This window comes from Ahaetulla prasina, chromosome 1, assembly GCF_028640845.1.
Source record: "Ahaetulla prasina isolate Xishuangbanna chromosome 1, ASM2864084v1, whole genome shotgun sequence".
Classification (NCBI taxonomy): Eukaryota; Metazoa; Chordata; class Lepidosauria; order Squamata; family Colubridae; genus Ahaetulla; species Ahaetulla prasina.
In genome coordinates, this window is record NC_080539.1 from 213,289,420 (window position 1) to 213,314,044 (window position 24,625).

General features: G+C 39.7%; 1 protein-coding gene across 1 annotated transcript in view; it reads left to right on the top strand.

Annotated features, from left to right (window-relative positions):
- Nucleotides 1-24,625, top strand: part of PDE11A (phosphodiesterase 11A) — a 172,310-nt gene that overhangs the window by 122,100 nt on the left and 25,585 nt on the right. Inside the window, exons 13-15 of the mRNA XM_058189722.1 lie at nt 12,772-12,881; nt 21,125-21,215; nt 22,938-23,038. Coding sequence (XP_058045705.1) covers nt 12,772-12,881; nt 21,125-21,215; nt 22,938-23,038 — 302 coding nt within the window. The remainder of the gene's footprint in view (nt 1-12,771; nt 12,882-21,124; nt 21,216-22,937; nt 23,039-24,625) is intronic.

Consider the following 24,625-nt stretch of genomic DNA (forward strand, 5'->3'; position numbering starts at 1 on the left):
GCACACTCTAATGACATATATATATATATATATATGTATCCGTTTGCTTTAAGCTTCACTGTAATGTCTTTACGCTTAATTGTGTCAGATTTCAGAACAATTTTACATCTGCAATCAACAACATAGTATATCTGTGATTGACTTGGAAACTTTCTCTTGCTCCTATCCCTCTTGCCTTCTTTATACATGCTCCTCCAGATGTACTGTATCTATTTTTGTCATTCGGATAGAATGGAGAGCAGTTCCATGAAGAGATAAAAAATGTCAATCGCTGCATTAACCTGATCCTTAATTAGAAAGCAAATAGTACCAGATGACTAGAGGCACTTACAGAAGGGTCTTTGGCTTTATTCAGAATAACCAAATAACAGAATAACACCGTTAGAAGGAACCTTAGATATCTTCTAGTCCAATCCTCTGCTTAGGCAGAAAACCCTATATCATTTCAGGCAAATGGTTGTCCAGTCTCTTCTTAAAAACTTTCAGGGTTGGAGCGTTCACAACTTCTGGAGGCAAGTCATTCCCAGATCTACACCGTGCCCATCTTTTCATGTTACTTTCTGAGCAGCTCAGTTGTTAACATCTTGCTAGACTTGGCTCAAGGCTACAGTAATGGCAAAAAAAGAGAGGGCTTTTTAAAATTGACAGTGCTGGGGCTACAGGGTAGGCAGCTTCCCCACTCCATTCTGCTTCTTCCTCCATGCTGAGGTTCAGCTATTTCAGTATTTCAGAGACCTCAGGCCCTGCTCTTAGCAATCAGCCACTGTTGATTCTTAAGTGCTAAGAAAAGCTGTGAGACCAGAACTAAGGATGAGAATGAGATGTGCTGTAAAAACTGGATACTGTACTGCAGAGGTCTTCAAACTTGGCAGCTTTAATACTTGTGGACTTCAACTCCCAGAATTCTGCTGTACTGATTTCTGTGTCCCCCTGTTGGTCAGCTGAAGGAACTATTCATCGACTCTGGGATGTGTGAATATGACAAATGAGAATGGTCCCAGGAGCACCCGACAGTATTTCTGGAGGGTTTGGGATCCAAACATGGTGACTGTGTAAAAAGGTTCTGCATCCATTCAAAATTCAGTTTATAATGGAAACTTACAAACTATTTGAACATGTTCTTCTGCTGCAGATAAATCATATATAATTTCATTTGTTCAAGATTCCCCAGCAGAGCTAAATCATGCTTTCCTTAATTCAGAGTCATTAAAATCCTTTTGTTTAATGCCACTGGGTTAAAGTAAAATAGCCAACACAGTTCTGGGCTGCATAAACAGAGGGATAGAATCAAGATCACGTGAAGTGTTAATACCACTTTATAATGCCTTGGTAAGGCCACACTTGGAATATTGCATTCAGTTTTGGTCGACACGATGTAAAAAAGATGTTGAGACTCTAGAAAGAGTGCAGAGAAGAGCAACAAAGATGATTAGGGGATTGGAGGCTAAAACATATGAAGAACGGTTGCAGGAACTAGGTATGTCTAGTTTAATGAAAAGAAGGACTAGGGGAGGCATGATAACAGTGTTCCAATATCTCAGGGGTTGCCACAAAGAAGAAGGAGTCAAACTATTCTCCAAAGCACCTGAGGGTAGAACAAGAAGCAATGGGTGGAAACTAATCAAGGAGAAATTTAGAACTAAGGAGAAATTTCCTGACAGTTAGAACAATCAATAAGTGGAACAACTTGCCTGCAGAATTTGTGAATGCTCCAACACTGGAAATTTTTAAGAAAATGTTGGATAACCATTTGTCTGAAATGGTGTGGGGTTTCCTGCCTGGGCAGGGGGTTGGACTAGAATGCATCCAAGGTCCTTTCTGACTCTGTTGTTGTTGTTGTTATTATTATTATTTATTATTATTATTATTTATTTATTATTATTATAGTTATATGAAACCTGACCTCAATTTCTTTACAATCCCGATCGTTATTCCTTATTCTTCTACTTTAAAGTATCCTCTGCATGCTGCCATTCGGCCATAGAAGTCACATAGGCAATGAACAATGACTTCAAATGAAAGCATCAGCTACTATGAATTTGTCAGATGATTTTTCTTTCAGAAATAATTGACCGTAGTCTTTTTTTAAAGGATGAGTACAGTAGCTACCATAGTAATTTGAACTTTGCTTAGCAGGAAGATAAGTCTTATTGAAAAAGGGCTGATCTATTATTGTCTCCCTACCTAAAGTTTGTGAATTACACCAGAACATTTATCTTTCAGTTATGTAGGCCTTCGGAACTAAAGAACTCCTAGCTCGCTATCAATAATGACTCAGTCAACAGTTAAACCAAGTATATGGGCTCAGGAACTAAATATTGGCTACAAATGTGGGTTATAGAAATGCAGGGGACCGCTAGATGGTAGCAGAGAAATGCCTACAACTCAATTTTTGTACATTCAGTAGCTATATTTACTCAGGGAACTGTAATATAGATAATATCTTGCTCATAGTAATACAAATATATTACCTTTTATGACCTCCACTGTGATATATGTCATCACCTAGCAACACTGATTGATTGATTATTATTATTATTATTATTATTATTATTATTATTATTATTATTATTATTATTCAAATTTTTATACCGCCCTTCTCCGAGGACTCAGGGTGGTGTACATCACAAATAAAACATAGATACCAAAAAAAGTTAAAATACAAAATTGGTTAAAAAACTGATTCAATACTTTAAATAATTAAAATAAGGATATAAAATTCTAAAAATACTAAAAGCTCCACTAAAAACCCTCAATAAAAACGTTAGGCCAGCCCTACTTGATGAAAAAAGAAAGTTTTGAGCTCGCGTTTAAAGGTCCGAAGATCAGGGAGAAGGCGTAGCCCCACGGGCAATTCATTCCACAGGGTCGGAGCCCCCACAGAGAACGCTCTTCCCCTGGGAGCCGCCAACCGACATTGTCTGGCCGACGGCACCCTAAGGAGGCCCTCCCTATGAGAGCGCACTGGACGGTGGGAGGCTGTTTGCGGCAGCAGGCGGTCCCGTAAGTATCCCGGTCCAATGCCATGGAGTGCTTTAAAGGTGTTAACCAGGATCTTGAATCGCACCCGGAAGACCACCGGGAACCAATGCAGCCTACGCAGGAGAGGTGTTACACGGGAGCTACGTGACGCTCCCTCTATCCCCCGCGCGGCCACATTCTGCACCAGGTGGAGCCTCCTGGTGCTCTTCAAGGGGAGCCCCATGTAGAGAGCATTGCAGTAATCCAGGCGGGAAGTAATGAGGGCATGAGTGACTGTGCATAGAGAGTCCCGATCAAGGACGAGGCGCAACTGGCGAATCAGGCGAACCTGATAAAAAGCTCCCCTGGCGACGGCTGTCAAGTGATCTTCTAAAGACAGCTGTGCATCCAGGAGAACGCCTAGATTGCGCACCGATTCCCTGGGGGCCAACGACTTGCCCCCCACAGTCAGCGATGGAGTTAGCTGACTGTGCCGGGACGCTGGTATCCACAGCCACTCCGTCTTGGATGGGTTGAGTCGGAGTCTGTTCGTCCCCATCCAGACCCGAACGGCCTCAAGACACTGGGTCATCACATCAACGGCTTGGTTAGAGTGGTTCAGGGTGGAAATGTACAGCTGAGTGTCGTCAGCGTACAGTTGACAACTCACCCCAAAACCACGGATGATCTCCCCCAGCGGCTTCATATAGATGTTGAACAGGAGGGGCGAGAGAATCGACCTCTGCGGCACCCCACACGTGAGTTGCCTAGCGGTTGACCTCTGCCCCCCTGTCAACACCGTCTGCGAACGGTCGGAGAGGTAGGAGGAGAACCACCGAAGAACGGTGCCCCCCACTCCCAAACCCTCCAGCCGTCGCAGCAAGATACCATGGTCGATGGTATCGAAAGCCACTGACAGATCTAACAGGACAAGAACAGAGGAACCACCCCTGTCCCGTGCCCTCCAGAGATCATCAACCAACGCGACCAAAGTCGTCTCCGTGCTGTACCCAGGCCTGAAGCTGGACTGGCACGGGTCTAGATAGACAGTTTCCTCCAGGTACCGGGGAAGCTGCCAAGCCACCACACTCTCAACAACCTTCGTCACAATGCGAAGATTGGAGACTGGACGGTAATTAGCCAAAACAGCCGGGTCCAGGGAAGGCTTCTTAAGGAGGGGCCTCACAACCGCCTCCTTCAAGGCGGCTGGGAAGACTCCCTCCGCCAAAGAAGCACTTATAATACTCTGGAGCCAGCCTCGTGTAACCTCCTGAGTGGCCAGCACCAGCCAGGAGGGGCACGGGTCCAGTAAACATGTGGTGGCATTCAACTTCCCCAGTATCCTGTCCATGTCTTCGGGAGTCACAGAGTGGAACTCAGCCCAAATAATATTCTCAAGACCTGCCTCCGTCGTCCCGCCTGAATCCACCGAATCTGCGTCCAGCCCATCTCGGATCTGAGTGATTTTATCGTGCAGATACCTTCCAAATTCCTCAGCACGACCCTGCAAGGGGTCCTTCCGCGCCCCCTGAGAAAGAAGGGAGCGGGTCACCCTAAACAAGGCGGCTGGGCGGTTATCTGCCAATGCGATAAGAGCGGAAAAGTATTCCTGCTTTGCTGCCCCTATCACCACTAGATAGGTCTGAATATGCAACCGTACTAGTGTTCGGTCAGATTTGGAACGGCTGGCTCTCCAGGCGCTCTCTAGGCGTCTTTTCCGGCGCTTCATCTCTCTCAGCTCCTCCGAGATTGATTGATTATTTCAGTTTGGAGATAACCCGTAGTAAGTCTGGGCAGCTCACAGACAAAAATTAAAAGAAAACAAAAAATATCAAGAGAAATAAAAGAAGACAGTTGACTGGAAACCAAAAGCCCCCCACCCCACCCCCAAAAAAACCTAAGCAGTCAGTATTTATTTATTTATTACATTTGTATACCGCCCTTCTTCCAAAGGACTCAGGGCGGTTCACAGCCAGTTAAAAAATACAATAAATACAAATTAAAAACAGAGTAAAATTTATATAAATAGTGGCCAAAATATTAAAAAACTAAACAATATAAAAACTAAAACCCCATTTAAAATTACTTATTCAGGCTAGCCCAGCTCGATAGAATAAAAGAGTCTTCAGTTCACGGCGGAAGGTCCGAAGGTCGGGGAGTTGGCGGAGCCCCGGAGGCAGCTCATTCCAGAGGGCAGGAGCCCCCACAGAGAAGGCCCTGCCCCTGGGGGTAACCAACTAAGGCAAATATCTCTAAAGCAAATAGACCCAGATTTTTTTTTTTTAAAAAAAGAAAGAATTATTAAACTGGCCAATGGCTGATTCACTTTTTTCCCCCTGACCCATTATGTCTGCTCACCTTCTGCCTGATTTGTTTAGAAAGAATAGTTGCAGGGAGTCCTCAATTTATAATCACAACTGAAACCAGAACTTCCATTGCTAGGTGATGAAGTTATTAAGTGAGTAATGCCCAATTTTTCTACCCTTTTTTGCCGCAGTTATTAAGAAAATCCGGCTTCCCAATTGACTCTGCTTTTTGGAAGTTGGCTGGGAAATGGCGATCATGTGATCCCAACACATTCCAGCCCAGCACCCAAATTGCGATTGCAAGACGGTTTAAGGACACTGCAATCGTTGTAAATGCAAGGACTGGTGACCGTGAACCAGAATATGGTGAGGATTTTGCATTCATATTCCTCCCATCTTGAGAGCTGTCAAAGAAATCAGGAAGAGCCTTTAATATGTACAGCCCTGTAGGAATATGCTTTGTCAACTCCCAACAACTTTATTTTTTTTTCTTCCAGTAATTGCATATATTTCCATCCCCCCTTTTTTTTTGTATGGTTTAAATGGCCATTCGGGGCCCATAAGCATTCCTTTTTTTCCCCATTTAAAACTGTTTATTTCTGATTTTTACAAAATAAAAGTAATAAGAGTTCATGCAAGATGCACATCTGATGTGACAGCCTTCTTCTGGTTCTCAGCATTTAATTCTGTACTTTATTAACTTTTCATTTTGATATACAAGTAATTTTTGACCTCAGCAGCCTTTAGGTATATGCAGAAGAGGAAGTGATACCTTGCTTTGAAGGGGGGCCTTCTTCATCCCTTTCTAAATATCGTTTCCTTCTTGAGCCAACGCTTCATTGGATTCACTGCAGTTTTCCTCCTCCATTTGTTGTTTTATAGTCTTAATGGTGATCTCAGAATCTTTTATGGTAGCTTCCGAGTGACCAACCAGAGTTTGTTGCCGACTTATTTCTTTGTCCTTTCGTTGCACAGCTTGGCTCAGCTCCTGAATGTGTTTGTTCTGTAGAGCCATAATTAAAGAGGTTAGGGATTTAACACTTTTGGATTTGCCGCATGTCAGCTACCAATTTTTTTCATTAAAGTTGCTACAATTAATTTTAAAAATCCTGTAAAGGAGACAGACAGCCTTGTGGGCATAGTGATGAAAAGGTTGATTACCCATCATCTACTAAAATAGTTGAAAGGTTACCTGGCCACTTTCCTAAGGCAAGAGTTTTCAAAGTTTTTCAATTCGGAAACCCGTCTTGAGGAAAAAGAGAGAAAATAACTTCAAGAGAAAGGGAGTAAAAGGGACAGAAGCAATTTAATTGAATGGAATGAAATGGAATTAATTTATAACGTATAACATTATATGTTATAAATTAAAAGCATATAATGAATTATAAAACATAAGAAAAAAGGGTGGTGGCCCCAGAGACCATCATTTTGTAAAAATGCACAGAATTTTGTTGATGTAACTCTTAAAGAAAAACAACTCACATTCCATACTATCTACTGGGAATAAGATTATTGTTAAATAAGGTTGTAATTGTTTGCAATTAAATGGCCTCCACTTGATTATAGTCGTGTTCTCGTGGCTACCATATATATTTTTCATCAATAACTGTCTACATTTATGTAACCAGATCATATTATAATGGGGAAAGGGGTACGTGAAGCACAGCACCCTGGGCATATTAATCTTTGTTCTGACAGTAATATACTGCTGTGGTGGCTTACGTTGGTCGGAGTTAAATAGATCTGCGGGTCCAGTCGAGAATATCTTTATGACCTATTTTCAGTGGAATTATTGTCACTAATCACACTTTTCTGGCATTTGGAAAAGACCATGATGTTATTTTGTAATCTGAGAAGGGCACATGATTTTCAAAAGCATACTTAGCTAAACTTTCTTTCTCTTTTTATTAATATTTTAACTCTTATCTGTAGATCGTGCTTGGAAGCTTTAAATTTTTAAAATAACTTCCTAGCATTGCAGTTTTTTATATGTTTAATGATTTATACTGTTACCCTGTATGGCTTGGCCTTTGAGAGCTATAGACCTAGCAGTGCAACTTACACATCCATCATTTTAACTCACATGACTGCTTTCATTGATTATAATGAGACTATAGTGAGTATGGAATTTGATTGTAGGTTCGACCTCAGGATTAGATCCATTCTTTTATCAACTCTTGTTTCTTCAGATAATCTTTTCAGCTTTTTTTCTTCATTTTCACAACTGATATATAGAAGAAATAATTAAATTTAAAGTCCTAATAACAAAACACATAAAAGTGGACCAGTTAAAATGTAATTCATTTCCTCACATAAAGAACGACCTTTATAATTACATTTAGACTCTGGCTCTAGTGAGTTGAGATAATTTATTCTCCAACAAAAAGAAGTTTTCTTCCACTATTACAGTACATTATGCTGTACATAATCCTTTTCAGGCTTAGATTTTGAAAGTAAGGGGAATATAATTCTTTATAGAATAACATTTATTTATTTATTTATTTATTTATTTATTTATTTATTTATTTATTTATTTATTTATTCACATTTTTATACCGCCCTTCTCCGAAGACTCAGGGCGGTGTACAGCAAATAAAACGACAATAATCCAAAAACAATTTAAAATACCGTAACAAGATTAAAAATCTAATTTAACCGCTGTATACTTAAAAATATTAGATAAAAAATTACAAAAGATAAATACCCCTGTTAAAAAGCCCGCTAAAACCCCCAAATATTAAAATCAATCAATCAGGCCAGCCCCACTTGGTGAAAAAAGAAAGTCTTGAGCTTGCGTTTAAAGGTCCGAAGATCAGGGAGAAGATGGAGTCCCACCGGCAGCTTGTTCCACAAAGCCGGGGCCCCGACAGAGAATGCTCTTCCCCTGGGGGTCGCCAGCCGACATTGGTTGGCCAACGGCACCCTAAGTAGGCCCTCCCTGTGAGAGCGCACTGGACACACCGGATGATGGGAGGTAACTGGCGGCAGCAGGCGGTCCCGTAAATATCCCGGTCTGATGCCATGGAGCGCTTTAAAGGTGATAACCATTCATAGAATAACAGAGTTGGAAGGGGCCTTGGAGGTCTTCCAGCCCAAACCTCCCACCCACCACCCACCCCGCTCAAGAAGCAGCCCCAATATCATTTCAGACAAATGCTTGTCCAGTCTCTTCTTAAAAACCTCCAGTGCTGGAGCACCCACAACATCTGGAGGCAAGCTGTCCTAATTGTTCTCACTATGAGGAAATTTCTCCTTAGGTCTAGGTTGGATCTCTCTTTGATAAGTTTCCATCTGTTGCTTCATGTTCTGCCTTCAGATGCTTTGGAGAATGACTCCCTTTTTTTTTTGTGGCAGCCCCTTAGTTATCAGAAGACTAAATCATGTGACCCCTGGTCCTTCTCTTCATTAGACTAGACATAGGAACCAAATCTTTCTGTGCTCGTATTGCATTTGCATTGGAAATGATACCTTTGGAATTATCACTTGTAACTGATATTAGCTTATTTCATTACAAGATTTACTGCACACAAATCATATAACAGTGAGGAGAAGGATGGTATCAGTTTTGAAGATGTTTCTTTATATAGTAGCGATGCCCTGCATTGTGCTGGGATGGCAATCTTTCCTAAAGTGCTGTGCCAACTCAGCAAGATAAGTCAACAATATTTAACATATTTTTCGGAGTATAAGATGCACCTTTCCTCCCCCCCAAAAGGGGGTGAAAATTTAGGTGCATCTTATACACCGAATGTAGCCCTCCCCACCCACTGGCCCCCACCCTTTAGCCATGTTGTGATTTTTTTCTTTATCATTTACTCTGCAGACCTGCAGGGGTTTTCCTAAGGGAAATGTGTTTGAGGCTTTATGTGTGTGTGATAATCATTACACATATGAATGATATGAAGAAAATGGATATTAGAGTTTTTCTCCCTCGTAACAATCCTAAAACTCAGCACTCAGTGGAATTAAATGGAGGGAAAACTAGAACACAGAAGAAAAAGTAGTTTCACTGGATTTAACTAACCTGAGGAATTCACCGTCATAAAATGGAATGACACCCATTAATTTGGGTCTCTAAAAAGGTGAATTAGATTGATTCATGGAATGCGATTATCAGTGGTTACTAGCCTCGATAGCTAGTTTTACTTCCTGTATCTGAGGCAAAATGGCTTGTTTGCTCAATGAGCTAAGGTGTAAACTATGATTTAAGAGCCATAGTAATTGAGTTCATATGCACTTCTTTAAGCCAAATGCAAGCAAAGAGAATAATGAGAAGTGCAAACCCAGTCTATGCCTCTTCGTATTCATGTTACACAATGAGAGGATGACAGGCAAAACAAGCTATTGCGCTCATCTCCTACTTGCTAACTCCCATGGATATCAGGTGGGCTAGTGTGGGAAAAGGATGGGCTACATGGATTTTTTTATCTGACCAAGCATGGCTCTTTTGATCTTCTTATCATATTTTAGATGTATTTTTTCATCAAAGAGAAAAGGATGGCAGATAATTCCTTTTGTTAGCTTTAAACTAACTTTGTTTGATAGGTTCAGTAATACAGATAGTCCTCGACTACTTACGACCACAGTTGAGCCCAAGATTTCTGTTGCTAAGAGAGACATTTGTTAAGTGAGTTTTGCCCCATTATACAACCTTTCTTGCCACAGGTGTTAAGTGAATCACTGCAGTTGTTAGGCAGAGTATTGTTAAGGGAATCCCGCTTTGCCATTGATTTCACTTGTCAGAAGGTCGCAAAAGGATCACATGACTCCGGGACACTGCAACCATCATAAATACAAACCAGTTACCAATCTCTGAAATTTGATCCCATAACCAAGGGAGTTGTTGCAAGGGTCATAAATGTGAAAACTGTCATAAGCAGGGGTGAAATCCAGCAGGTTCTGACAGGTTCTGGAGAACCAGTAGTGGAAATTTTGAGTAGTTCGGAGAACCGGCAAATGCCACCTCTGGCTGGCCCCAGAGTTGGATGGGAAGGGAGATTTTGCAATATCCTTCCCCCAGGAGTGGGGAGGGAATGGGGATTTTGCAGTATCCTTTCCCTGCCACACCCACAGAACTGATAGTAAAAAAAAAATTGAATTTCATCACTGGTCATAAGTCACTTTTTTTAGTGCTGTTGTAACTTTTAATGGTCACTAAATGAACTGTTATAAATTGAGGAGTACCTGTATTGTGTATTTCCTATTGAGAGGCCTTTGAACTGGAATGTTTCTCCTTTTCACCTCCAATACTCAAGGCTTTAATATTCTAATCTCTAGTTTTCTGGAATCCCAGCCCCCACAAAAAATTGATACGGCATAGTATTAATATGTGACTGAGGCTATTACTCAATACTATTGAAAAGAAGTATGGGTAGTCCTTGACTTATGACCACAATTGAGCCCAACATTTCTGTTGGCTAAGTGAGACAGTTAAGTGAGTTTTGCTCCATTTTGTGACCCTTCTTGCCACAATTGTTAAGTGAATCACTGCAGCTGTTGAATTAGCCACACGGTTAAGTGAATTTGGCTTCCCCACTGACTTTGCTTGTATGACACAGCAACTTAAACATGAGCCAGATGCCAAACATCTGAATTTTGTCACGTGACCAGGGGGAGTCCAGAATAATCGTAAATTTGAAAAACGGTCAAAATTCGCTTTTTCAGTGCTGTTGTAACTTCAAGCAGTCATTCAATGAATGGTTGTAAGTCGAGGATTACCTGTGTAGTGTGTTAGATGAATAAGAAAGTATGAAAAAGTGAGAAGGATCACCTTACAAGGCAAACTGAAACTCTTGCTGTGCATAAAAAAAGCTCCTTTCTATCATGTTCACATCCCCTCTGAACTCCAGCTAGGGATGAGATTTATTCATACATACCTGAAGTGCACCTGTGCAGAGAAAGATGATTTAAGGGATAATCTCTGATCAGATTCCCTTTTATTGTTGTTTTTATTGAACACCTTAGCAGCTGAAAAGCATCCTGTTCAATGATTCGCTGATGGTGAAACCAATTAGTTATAGTCCAGCTTGGCCAATAAGCTTCCTTTTTAAATCATCAAAATAGCAGGATATCAATAGAATGAAGGCATTTATAAGATTACCATTTAGCAATGCTGCAACAGTGCACTTCTGAGTTACTGTGCACCTGTGAGTTAATTCTAGCTGATACAGTAAAAAACGAGAGGTATTGCTTTACTCCATACGGAGGGCATAGGAATTATGAACAACTCCTTAGCTATTTGCTAAATGTACAGATACTCCTTGACTTAACCACCACAACCAAACCCAAAATTGCCACTGCCAAGCCATTCAAGCAATTGAGTGAATTTTGCCTAATTTTATTACCTTTTTGCCACAATTGTTAAGTAAATCATTGTGGTGGTTAAGTGAATCATGCAGTCACTAAATGAATTTAGCTTCTACCCCCCTATTGTCTTTGCTTGTTGCAAGCAGGATGGGATGTTTAGAAATGGTGATCTTATAACCGTGGGACAGTTTAAGTACAACTGTCATAAATATATGTCAGTTGCCAAGTGCCCAAATTTTGATTATGTGGCCATGGAGATGCTGCAATGGTTGGTTGTAAGTATGAAGATGATCACAAGTCACCTTTTTTCAGTGCTGTTGAAATCACAAACAGTTGCTAAATGAATTGTTGTAAGTCAAGGACTACCTACGGTATATATTGTTGATGGTGAACCTATGGCACACATGCCCAAAGTGGCACACGGAGCCAGGTCGCCTAGCACATGCGGCATTGCCCGTTTCTCTTCCGGGTTTCTGGCGCGCATGGGTGCACGATGATCAGCTGGCCTTTTTGCATGCAGCAGTGCCGGAAACAAGAAGAGCTGGTCTTCCATTTTCCTGCGTGAGCATGCACGCCAGCCAGATGATCGTTGCATGCACATGCGCACCAGAAACTGGAAGAGTAACTGGCTGAAACCAGAAGTTTAGTAGATGAAACCGGAAGTTCATTTTTTGGGGGGGGGGCGCATGTGCCCTGGGCAGCTCCTCTTCCAGGTTGCGGCCTAGGCGCACGCTCCCTTTTTGGCACTCAGTGCCGAAAAGGTTCGCCATCACTGGTTTTTCCTTCAGGAGTTTAAGGGAGGTAACCAGCATTCCTACCTCCCATTTTCCCTTCAGCAGTAACATTGTGAGGTAGGCTGGCTGAGAGAGAATGACCCAAATCATCCCAGGGTTTAAGGTGATCTCAGTTTAACCACTAGCTCATCCTGACTATCAAACTTAACTTCTGATACATCTTGGTCCTTCCTCCAATATTCATTTATCTCATTGGTGTCAAACTCGTGGCGTCATGTTGCCGTCGCGTGACGTTTTGCAGCGTTTTCCCCTTCTCAGAGCTGGGGTGGGCGTGGCCTGCGTGTGACATACCTGGCCTTGTGGGCCGCCAGTTTGACACCCCTGATTTATCTGATTTCTAACGACAGCTTAAAAATGACTGCACTTGTTGACGTTACCAATATAATTTTTTTTTCTATTTTCAGACAGCAGAATTTCAGGAGATTCTGACAGAAATAGAAATTTTAGCTTTGATTGTTGGATGTTTATGCCATGACCTTGATCACAGAGGAACAAACAATGCATTTCAAGCTAAGTACGTGTCCACTATTATTTGTTTGTCTTGTTTTGAAAATTAGTATTTTAGAAGTTAGAGATAAGTGTTGGTTTCAAGATATGTGTAATAAAATTGCATTTCTTTCTCTACATTTCTTTAAAAAAAAATTAATTCCTTCCAAATTATTTTTTTTATCATGACCTAATCTGCCACAAATGAATATCTATCTAACATAACATTAAATTAGGCAAAACTTCAGTTTAAATTGGAATAGAATAGAAGACAGAATAGAAAGCATAAAATACGGGCCATTATTCTGTGAAATGGTAGCAAGTATTAAGGAAACAGCAAGCATTTACATTCAAAAAAAAAGACACTTTTTACATAAATAGTGCCTTGTTTCATAAAGACAGGCTGAGTCTCACAGAATTCAAACTATTTCGTGATTTGTGCATGACATACTGACAACTTTTCGCAACAGTTTCTGGGTTTTTATAACATGTTAAACTCTGACTGAGGAGTTGGATTATAATTACTCACACACTGCTCAGCTTCATAATAGGCAATCTCTCCCAACTACCCACATGATCCATTTACTTTCCACTTTTCTGGATTAGCATGTCCCCTTTATCAACGAACTTAATGCTCTGGGCCCCCAAGGTGCTTTTTTCAGGAGGCAACTGGATTTCCTTGTTTTTTCTTCGAAGACATTTCGCTTCTCATCCAAGAAGCTTCTTCAGTTCTGACGGGATGGTGGAGAATGGCAGGATTCATATTCCTTGTAGGCAGCTGGTCATTTGCATTCTTTTAGAGAGTTGCTGAGGCCACTTGGAGGTCTATCTGTGTCCTCAGGATCACCTGAGTAGTGCAAATGGGTGTGGAGCCTTCTTGGCTGCAGGATGTTTTCTGCACTGTTAAAGATGGGTGCAGACTCTTGGGGCTGATTCTGTGTTGTCTGCAACTCAAACTGAAGCACAAGTGATTCCTCCAACTGATGGTCCCTGGACCACTGGTGGTCCGTGAGAAAATTTTGGTGGTCTGCAGAAAAATTATTTGCATTTTTTATATTGCACTAAATCAGGAGTCCTCAAACTACGGCCCCTGGGGCATATACGTGCAATGAATGTTTGTGTCGTTGCACAGGGTCTCTCCCTTTGGGGTCTTTTTGTGTGGGTCGGAGTGGGGCAGAAATTCCGACTTGTGGTCTGCTTCAGCCTCCTGCTGCGGGGCTTTGGGCAAAGGCTGGAGGAAAGTGCTGCTGGTGGCAAAGAGCCGGAGGGCCTTGCTCCAGTGGGACTGCCTCATGGCCTCGAACTGGCTGACCATGTCAGCCTGCTGAGCCTCCAAGAGCCGGTACCTGGCCTTGCACTCCCACAGATCTTCCCTCTGCTTGGAAAGCCTATGCTCATAGTCCTCAGTGAGGTGCTTCTGCTGAGCCTCTTTCTCAGTCAGATCCAATTGGAACTGAGCCAGCTGTTTTGCCAATTCTTTCTCATGGTGGCTGCTTAGCTCCAACAACTGCTTCCTCTTGGGCCCTAAGGAGGCCGGGCAGGCAGGAGAGGAGGGGCGAGTAAAGGACGGTGAGGTGGCCCTCAACATGAGTGACATCGAGGTGACCATGCCCATCCAGTCACATGACCACTAACCACACCCACCCAGCCGGTCATTAGGCAGATCATATTAGTGGTCCGCAGGATTAAAAATTATGAAATTAGTGGTGCCTGAGGTCCGAAAGGCTGGGGACCCCTGCTCTAGTCTGCAATTTTTCTGGAAATCCATTCACACTCCTGAACCATTCGAATGGTGTTTATCCCTGAGAATCTCCATAGGCATTTAATGGTCTGGGATTTTGTATCAAAGGACCAGAGGTGGGTTTCAGGAGGTTCTGACCAGTTCTGGATAACCAGTAGTGGAAATTTTGAGTAGTTCGGAGAACCGGCAGTATAAATTCTGACTGGTCCCGCCCCCATGTATTCTCTGCCTCCTCAGTCCCAGCTGATTGGGAGGAAATGGGGATTTTGCAGTAACCTTCCCCTGCCACACGCACCAAGCCATACCACACCCACGAAGCCATGCCCACAGAACCAGTAGTAAAAAAATATGAAACCCACCACTGCAAAGGACCAAAGTCTTTATAGCAGTGGTTCTCAACCTTTATAGTGCTGCAACCCCTTTAATACACTTCCCCATGATGTGGCGACCCCAGCCGCAGAAGGGGGAAAAAAGCGGCAAACTATTTTTTTGAATTTATTGCGCCTGAAGCCGTATTGGCTAGTGATCTGAACTGCTTGCGATTGCCTTGAGGACGGAGGCATTAAAGCAGAGACTCCTCCCCTATTAAGTTTATCGCGCCTGAAGCCAGATTAGGCTAGCGATTTTTTTAAAATTTGAATTTATATCCCGCCCTTCTCCGAAGACTCAGGGCGGCTTACAATGTGTTAAGCAATAGTCTTCATCCATTTATATATTATATACAAAGTCAACTTAATTGGGAGAGATTGCAGCTTAATTGGGAGAGATTGGGAGAGATTACAGCTGGCTTGAGAGGGAGACATCAGAGTAAAGATTTCTCTCTTTTTTAATTCATCGTGCCTGAAGCCGAATTCGGCTAGCGATTTGAAGAGCCTGCAGCTGGCTTGTGGAGTCAACCATTGGAGCGCGATTCTTCGACTCGCAAGTATACTTCCCATATTTCCAAGGGTCTTAGGCGACCCCTGGCAAATCGTCATTCGACCCCCAATGGGGTCGTGACCCACAGTTTGAGAACCGCTGCTTTACAGGGAGAGCATAGGATTGAGGTCAGATTCTGTAGCGTCATCATTTTCTTCAGCAGCTTCAGATTATACACAGAATATATTTCAATTTTACGATTCTGAGAGACCTCATCTGAGATAAAGGATACCGCTGCTTCTGGGATTAGGCTTTGGACAGGTAATAACATTTTTCACCAGTTAGGAAAGAAAAATGAAGTAGTTTGATATAGTATAAGTGTAAAACACACAAATAGATGAATGTGCATTGTAAAATGTACTTTGTAATACAACATGTGCATTGCTTTTGGGAGGCTGAATTTCCTTCATAGGAGATCCTTAATTTTATTTCTTTTGTTTACACCTCTGTTATAAACAAGTATTCTGTGTATGCTTAAGTTATTTTATTCCTAGCGTAGTGTTATGCCAACACAATATGTTGGGTTTCCTAATATAGATATTGTTTATTGTTTTGGGTGAAACTAGAGCACATATTCATTGCATGGTAACTGCTCCCATTCAGGCAATTAAGATATCAGAAAAACAAAATTGGAGCCATACCTTCTCTAGACTTATTTTCTCTGCAATTTTTCAGCCAACGGTCACTAAGTGAACTATTGTAACTTGAGGACTACCTGTACAGCACCCCAAATGAGAAATTCTGTTTCCAGTTACAAACTGTTTCTGATAATACAATTCTCTGTATTAGGAATTCAGTATCAGGAGTTGCATTATGGCATGCAGATTATATTTCATACAGAAAACTGATAAACACACACACACACTTACTTGGCCCACCTGGTTGCTAGGCAATAGATTTCAGAAAATTAGGTCTGCATTATTAGCACAGTACAAGGCATTAAGGAAATATGAATCTTTAATACAATTCTGTATTATAACAGCTCCAGCAACACTAAGTGCAAAATATGTATAAAGAAACCCTTACTATTCAGGACTTAGTGTGAAATGGGGGAACCTGACTATATCTTCATTTTGGGAAGCATTTTAGTTATCCAGTATATCATGATGGTATGTGTTATAGTCTGGCTTAATCCCATGCATATGAGGGACTATACCAGGGGTGTCCAAACTTGGTCCCTTTAAGACTTGTGGACTTCAATTCCCAGAGTTCCTCAGCCAGCTTTGCTGGCTGAGGGACTCTGGGAGTTGAAGTCCACAAGTCTTAAAGGGACCAAGTTTGGACACCCCTGGACTATACTCATGTTTCACTGTTCTTTACACCAGTTTAAGTAGAGCAAAGGTGATTGCTGTCTACAAAACAGTAATAGCAACAAGGATAGCCTTCCATTGGATAAACCAACCATCAGGTAACTTGGGTGCTAGAACAAGTGAGTTTGTTACTGCATCTGACAGCACACCATTATATTTCTCATTATATATGCCAATATTTGAGAGGCTGTCACACAAAAGAAGGGGATAACCAATTCTTCAAAGCACCTGAGGGCAGGACAAGAAGCAATGGCTGGAAACTCATCAAAGAGAGATCTAAGACCGTAGAACTAAGGAGAAATTTTCTGACAGTTAGAACAATTAATCAGTGAAATGGTTTGCCTTTAGAAATTGTGGGTGCTTCATCACGGGAGGTTTTTAAGAAGAGATTGGACAGCCACTTTTCTGGAATGGTATAAGGCACTGATGGTGAACCTTTTTGGCACTGAGTGCACAAACTGGAACGTGCCTGCATGTGCACGTGCCGAAGCACTGGAAACCCAAAGACCTGAAAAAGGCCTGGAAACGGCCTGAAAATAGCTCCAAAAAAACAGCCTGGTTTTGGGCCATTTTCAGGCCATTTTCTGGCACTTCAGCGCCCGCGAACACCAGCTGGCTGGCATGCAGAAACCAGAAGAGCAGCTGGCAATGGCGCACGTGCCCACAGAGAGGGCTATGCATGCCACCTCTGGCATGCATGCCATGGGTCTAGGGCCACCTCTGGCATGCGTAATATCACGGGTATAGGGTTTCCTGCTTGGCAGGGGGTTGGACCAGAAGACTTCCAAAGTCCCTTCTAACTCTGTTATGCTATATTCTGTACTCTGACCTCTGTCACTGATTTACTTGCAATTGGAATCTTTTAACATGGAAAAAAAATCTTGCTATGAATGAAAGCATGTTCTTTCTCAAAGCGATGGCTCTGGGTTCAGCCACTAGAGTACAATAGCTGTGTCACCATTGCTTTGTGTGTGTGTGTGTGCGCACACACATGCACAGCAAATTACATTAATTTTAAAAAAATTCTGCAAGGGCATACCATTTTGTACTGAGTGGGTGTTTAATGTTAGGGGAATTTTTTTTCCTGCACAATTTACAGAAGCTGTGTATGGTAGAAGCCAATGAAGAATTCTTTGCTACTCCTTTTGAAAGAAATCATCTATCATTGTAAAGAATTTGAAGAGCCATTGATAAAAAAAAATACCCCAATGCAAGTGGAAGCAGAAAAGCTAGATAACTCTGAAGTCTAAGACACCCTCTTACTGTCTTCTTTTTATCTGTTTCTCTTCTGTGGGATGGTTACTGGGCTTTTCTGCAGTAACTAAATCTGATTAACAGTGAAATAGTTACCAAGGTAGTATAAAAGCCTAGGGCTCTTGAGGACCGTTAATGGTTTCAGTGCCTAATTAAACAGAGAGGAAGTATAATGTTAGTATGCAAACTTGTTTTGAAGAATGTACGTTTGGCCTGCAGTTCAAACTGAACTGGAATAACTACTGGATCAAACAATCATCATTTCAGTTGCGTGGAGCTCTGAAATTATCAAATAAGTTATAGGCTAAAAATTAGCATTCAAAACGAATGCATTATAAAAAAATGTTTATAGCCGTATACTAACAAGAAAAACAAAGTCCAGTTGCCTTTTGAAAAAGTACCTTTGGGACAATCATGAGATTTTGCAGTATCCTTCCCCTGCCACACCCACAGAACTGGTAGTAAAAAAATTTGAATTCCGCCACTGCCAGAGACACTAACAAAAACGATATATAAAATGAAGATTTTATGGAAGTTAGAAGAACTAAGCTTTTGGCTGTTGAATGTAAAATAGATTACATTCAAGCAGGTTTCCTATTCCACCCCTGTTTTGAAAGACTAATATTTCCTTCGAATACGTCTCTATAATGCCAAATGTATGAGGTGGACTAGGTTTGTTCAAGATCAATTCTGGCAGTGAGTAGAAGATGGAAGAACTGCTGGTATAGCTGAGTTCACCCTGGCAGATTGCTGCATTAACTCAGTAGTAAAATGCAAGTTTTTATGAGGCTTAACAGTGGATGTCTCCTGAGAAGGCTTTATGTTCCTGTTTGAATTTATACCATTTGAGATTTTTCTGACAGTGGATGCTTTTGTACAATCTTGAACAATAGTGCTTATGTCAGATAAATAAAATTTAAAAATGGATGAACTCTTGTAGGGAATAGCAAAATCTAGCACATTGAGACATTGACCAGAAAGTCAACATGTCCGTGTACAGCAAGTTTTTAGGTTCAAACCTGAAACCAGGTGCACAGCAAAATTACATGCGATTTGAAACTTGGCAAGATTCAAACATTTTTAAAACCGCAGTATTTTATAAAATGGATATAAAAATGCAACCCGTTTAATCTAAAGGTTATTTTTTTATATATAAAAAAGCATTATTTACTAGTAAACCATCAGTCTATACCTGCCACTTGTACTATACTGAGTTCTGTGAGTTCATGCAAGGAGAACATGGTCTTTTTGTAATGTTAAAGAAATAACTGAAAGATTATAGGCACCTGGTGACATAGTGTGTTAAGTGTAATGATAACAGCTGTTATTATCCTGACACGTTGTGATTTGTAGTCACACAGGTTGCAAAGACTGTAAATTTATGCCTCACCTTTCCCATTTCTTTCCTAACTTGGGTGGGGAGGGTTCAGCACAATGAAAGATTAGGAAGAGTGTGATTGAAAACAGTATCACAGGATGTTAATCCCCTTCACTGCTGTTTCCTCTGGGGGACAACATTCTTGGTAATTTCCTCCTCTTTCTCTCATTACAGCTGCCCCATGATGATTAAATATCTGGGTAGTGTAGCTTTGCAATATAAACTCCTAGGAGAATTCTTTTCATTCCAGCCAGAATCTCTTAAACTAATTTCTTCAACTATGCATATATACATAAACATACCCACACACACATACACCAAATAACACCGAGCCTATCTGGTAGTGAAGTAGTGATATGTGTTAATCTCTTGTGACAGTTTAATTCTGGTATGTTCCACCTTCTAACAATTACCAGTTTTGTAACTGTAATTCATACTTTCCTGGAAGAATTAAATTTAGCATTTTAAATGTACTACAATATATGTTTGTGTAGGTGCGTGGTTAGTTACACAGCTATGCAGATATTAAGCAGGAATTTGTTTTGAAAGCATATAAAACTTAAACTGATGCATTAACAGAACGTGTGTGCATATTTAGTCATATCTGATTTTTAAAAATGAAGCTTGCACCTCCAGATGTAACTTATCTTGAACATTTGAGTAGATTATATTTTCCTTCTACAACTTCCATTCCAGTTTTTATATAGATTATAAATTACATAATAAATTCTTCATATATTTAAAATAATAAGTGGAAACCGCACAGCAGTTAAGACAGAGTGAATTGATTTTAAATCCACTCTTTCTCAGCTGCTGCGTGACTTCTGCTTAATTGTTGATTTATCAGAATTTGAAGCTATTAACAATAGTTGTTTTGTCTTGCCTGAGGTTTGTCATATATTTTGTGATTACTTGGCAAACAATATTAACCTGATTTCCACAAAGATTAAAGAACGCTGAAAAAGCAATCCGTCTCAGAAATACAAAGCATAAAATTTGGATTTACATAAATCAGGCTATGAGTTATTAGTTATATAGTTCATAGCCTGCCTTATTGGGGAAATGAGTAGCATATAAATTAGGTGGGTAGGTGGGATGGATGGATGGATGGATGGCAGGAAGCTCTACTACCAAAAATACATCAAAATATATCTTTCTATAAGATCTCCCCTCCCTCATATGGTGAATGTGCAGATTCCAGTCATGAATTACACATATCTAATTTTAAACTGTGGCAGAAACCTTTGACAACTCCATTTTCTTCTCCAAGCAAAATTTAAACAATTTTAAAGAAAGTTAAAAAAAATATAGCACTTCACCAGTTCATTTCAGAGCCCAGCTCAGAAGAAACCATTACTAATGAAGAAATCAATGTCCCAGTGACTGAAAGAGATCAGATCGTGTAGAAAAGATTATTCAGACTCACCGATCATATTGTATTTATATGTTGAAGAGATCTATGATCTGAATACATATCCCTGTTATAACTCTTCCTTTAGCCCTCCCCTTTCTCATCCTGGAATGGTAGTACAGATGGAAGACAGTGAATTTGGAAAAGTTGATGGTTTGTTCTACAAAACTGAAACATTGGGATAGCATTTCTTTCATCGTTTTGACAATCTCAGAAACATATGCTGAAAGAATGTCATATGTTGCAATTTTTTTTTCAGAATTGGTTCTGCTTTAGCTCAGCTCTATGGGACATCTGCTACTCTGGAGCATCACCATTTCAACCATGCTGTAATGATTCTTCAGAGTGAGGTACAAAAAACATGGATTACCTGGTCTCTTCTTCTTTTCTAAAAATAACTGTCAAAAGCTGCTTTATTATAGCATATCTAAAAAGGTATTTTCTCTGCCAGCACATAGAAAACAGATTCTGGATTTCATATATGGCACTGAGTTTAACTATATGACTTACGTAATATTTACTCTCAAAGCAAAATACTTCCAAAAAGCAAAAGCAGTTTTATATATTTTAATTGTAAGCTGCCAGAGTCGCTTTGCGGAATCAGATAAGTGGCATATAAATTTAATAAATAAATGTGCGTAAAACGGTTTTGATTTCTTCTTTACAATTAGAGCTGTAATGTTCTTAGCAATATATTCTCTCTTATGGGGAAATATAAAATAATTATTTCCCTAAATATAGGCTGGCATTACCTGTTCCTAATTACAGTAACTATTCTAGTATTAAATTATTCAACAGCATTCATCTTTTGATTGAAAAGAAGTTCATGGGTTGAGCTGCTGGAATTGAAAAAAAAAAGGCATCGTTAAAGTTTTGCATTTATGAAGTTGGAAGTTTTCCTCCAATGAAATAGCTCTGTTACTTGAATGCATACATAGAATTTTTTATTAGTATGTTTAATGAATTTTGGATGAATAATTTGTTTCTTGAATTTAGTTTTAATGTAACTTATACTTACATAACTACTATAAGAAAATATCTATATTAATATAGATTCCTTTTCCAGAATGAATTGGATTTGTCTGGGTAGACAGAAATGATAGGGAAAAAGTTTTTGATAGTAGTGAAAGTTCCAGAGAAATCAGAGGAGGACCAGATCATAAATAGGACTTTATTAGCATATTATTGGATTGAGCCTAGATAATTTGCCATTGTCTACAATTTATCTCAGAAGTTATAGAGAGAAACACACCTTATTGTGATTTATGTTGATTGATTATTTAGTATCCTATGACTAACACTGAGTGTTGTATTTTATGATATATGATGATTGTATTTTATGATTATGATCATGATTTATCACTTGTGGCTTGTATGTAAGCTGCAAGCTTATGCACTGGAGACAGATTCCTTGTCTGTCCATTCACACTTGGCCAATAAAGAATTCTATTCTATATGAGTCCCAAAAAATAAATAAGAACATTTCAAGAGAACATCTAAAGTGGACTTGGCCTTAAGAGTTTGTAGCATCTTTGGCATATTTACATCAAAACAACTTTTACTGAAACTGAGATTTATGAGCATAGATATATATTTAGGATTGGGTGGATAGCCTAATAGTAATCTGTATTTTATCTCCCTGTACAGATACATGAGTTGTTTCTTTAGATTTATGTAACCACCCACCTCCTACCATAGCAATTCTGGGCAGTTAACAAATTAAAAACACCATACAAATAAAAACCAAAAACAACTAACATAAAACTTCAGTTTTAAAGAAAAAGCTAAAGTTCTTTAGGTTGAAATTTCCATAGGTTGTTCATCAGTTTATATGCAAAAAAAGAAAAAGTAGATGACCAATATTTGTATTTACTACTAGGCTATACTTTCAGTTCAGCAGAAAAAACTAGCATTATATCTTAAGTATAGAAGCTGAATGAAATATTTTTGCAATTATTTCATTACAATTTTTTTTTAAAAAAAAAAGATTTGTTGCAATGGTGAGACACAATGCTGACTTATTGGAAAAATTGATTCTGAGCTATTTAGCTTTGCTCTCTCTTTCATTATAGGGTCACAACATCTTTGCTAATTTGTCCTCCAAGGATTACAGTGATCTTATGCAGCTTCTGAAGAAGTCAATACTGGCAACAGACCTCACTCTCTATTTTGAGTAAGTATTGGCATTTTCTAATTTTGATAAATGAAATTCTGAAAGAGTTGCAGTCCTCAACAATGGTGTTTAAATATCAGCTGGAGCACCAGGTACACAGTGCTATAAGTTAGTATTTACTTATTATTTTCATTATTTATTCTCACACCCACAGCAATGGCACCCTTTACAGCAGGGGTGGGGAATAATGGCCCTTTTATGACTTGTGGACTTCATCTCCAAGAATTCCTGAGCCAACCATGCCAGTCATATTCTACATATGAGAGCCAAGGTAGCTTAGTGATTAAGGTGTTACACTAAGACTAGTTAGGCCCAGTTTTTGGTCCACCTTCAGCTATAGGAATTGCCTGAGAGAAATTCTCTCCCTCAGCCCAACTGCACCTCACAGGGTAACACTTTATATGAAGTTAAATAATGAAGTTGCTTTATCTTCTAATCTGATTTTATAAGGCATTAGTGAGACTGTTAACAATTATTTGAAATCAAGTTGTTAGTACAGGTACTCCTTGACTTACAACCATTCATTTAGTGACCGTTCAATGTGTCAATGTGAAAAAGGTGACATGACCGTTTTTTGCACTTATGATCATTGCAGCATCCTCACGGTCATGTGATCAAGATTTGGCTGCTTGGCAACTGGCATGTATTTATGACAGTTGCAGTGTCTTGGGGTCATGTGATCACATTTTGTGACAAGCAAAGTCAAATGGGAAGCCAGATTCACTTTAACAACTGTATTATTAATTTAACAACTGCAGTGATTCACTTAACAACTATGGCAAGAAAAGTCATAATAGGGCAAGATTCACTTAACATTCACTGTCTTGCTTAGCAATGGAAATTTTGGGCTTCATGCACACAAGAGATTATCATGTTTTCCTTAATTTGTATAGTTGAAATTTGACACAAAAGTGGTGACACAAGTATAAAATATGATACTTAGGAATATGTGTTTTTACTAATAAGTAAAATATATGCATAGGAAGATCACATATGGAGACTAACTGCCTTATCCATTTTTATATATCCTTAGGACAAACAAAACAACTGGGAACACATTTTTCAAATGTGATTTTGCTTTTTCAGGAATCAAAAGACATACTAATTAGCGAGCTTCTTATTTTCAATAGTAGTAAAAAGATTCTACCTACAAGACGATCTTGTGTACTGCTGACGCAATGCAGATTTGCCTTTGAACAGTTACGGATAAGATTGATTTAAATGTACCTGTTAGTGTACAATTGTGAAAATTGTAATCACTACAATACTTATTCCCAGAGGGATTGAATGAATCTGCATGAGAGAAAAATGATATTTTTTTCTGCCAGCGTGAATTTGTATAATATTAGAAAGTTTCAGCTACATGAAAATGCTCCAATTATCTATATAAAGTAAAATGTATGGGAGACAGTGATTAGTCTGAGGCTTCATTATTAAGAAAGTATTTGTTGTTCTTGGAATGTTTTTTGCCTTTATTATGTATTACAGTGGTATATAATGACTCATTTATTAATTAGATGTTAGATAGTGTTTAATAAAAACAATCCAGAACATGTCTGTCATGCATAATTTGTGTATATATTGTTG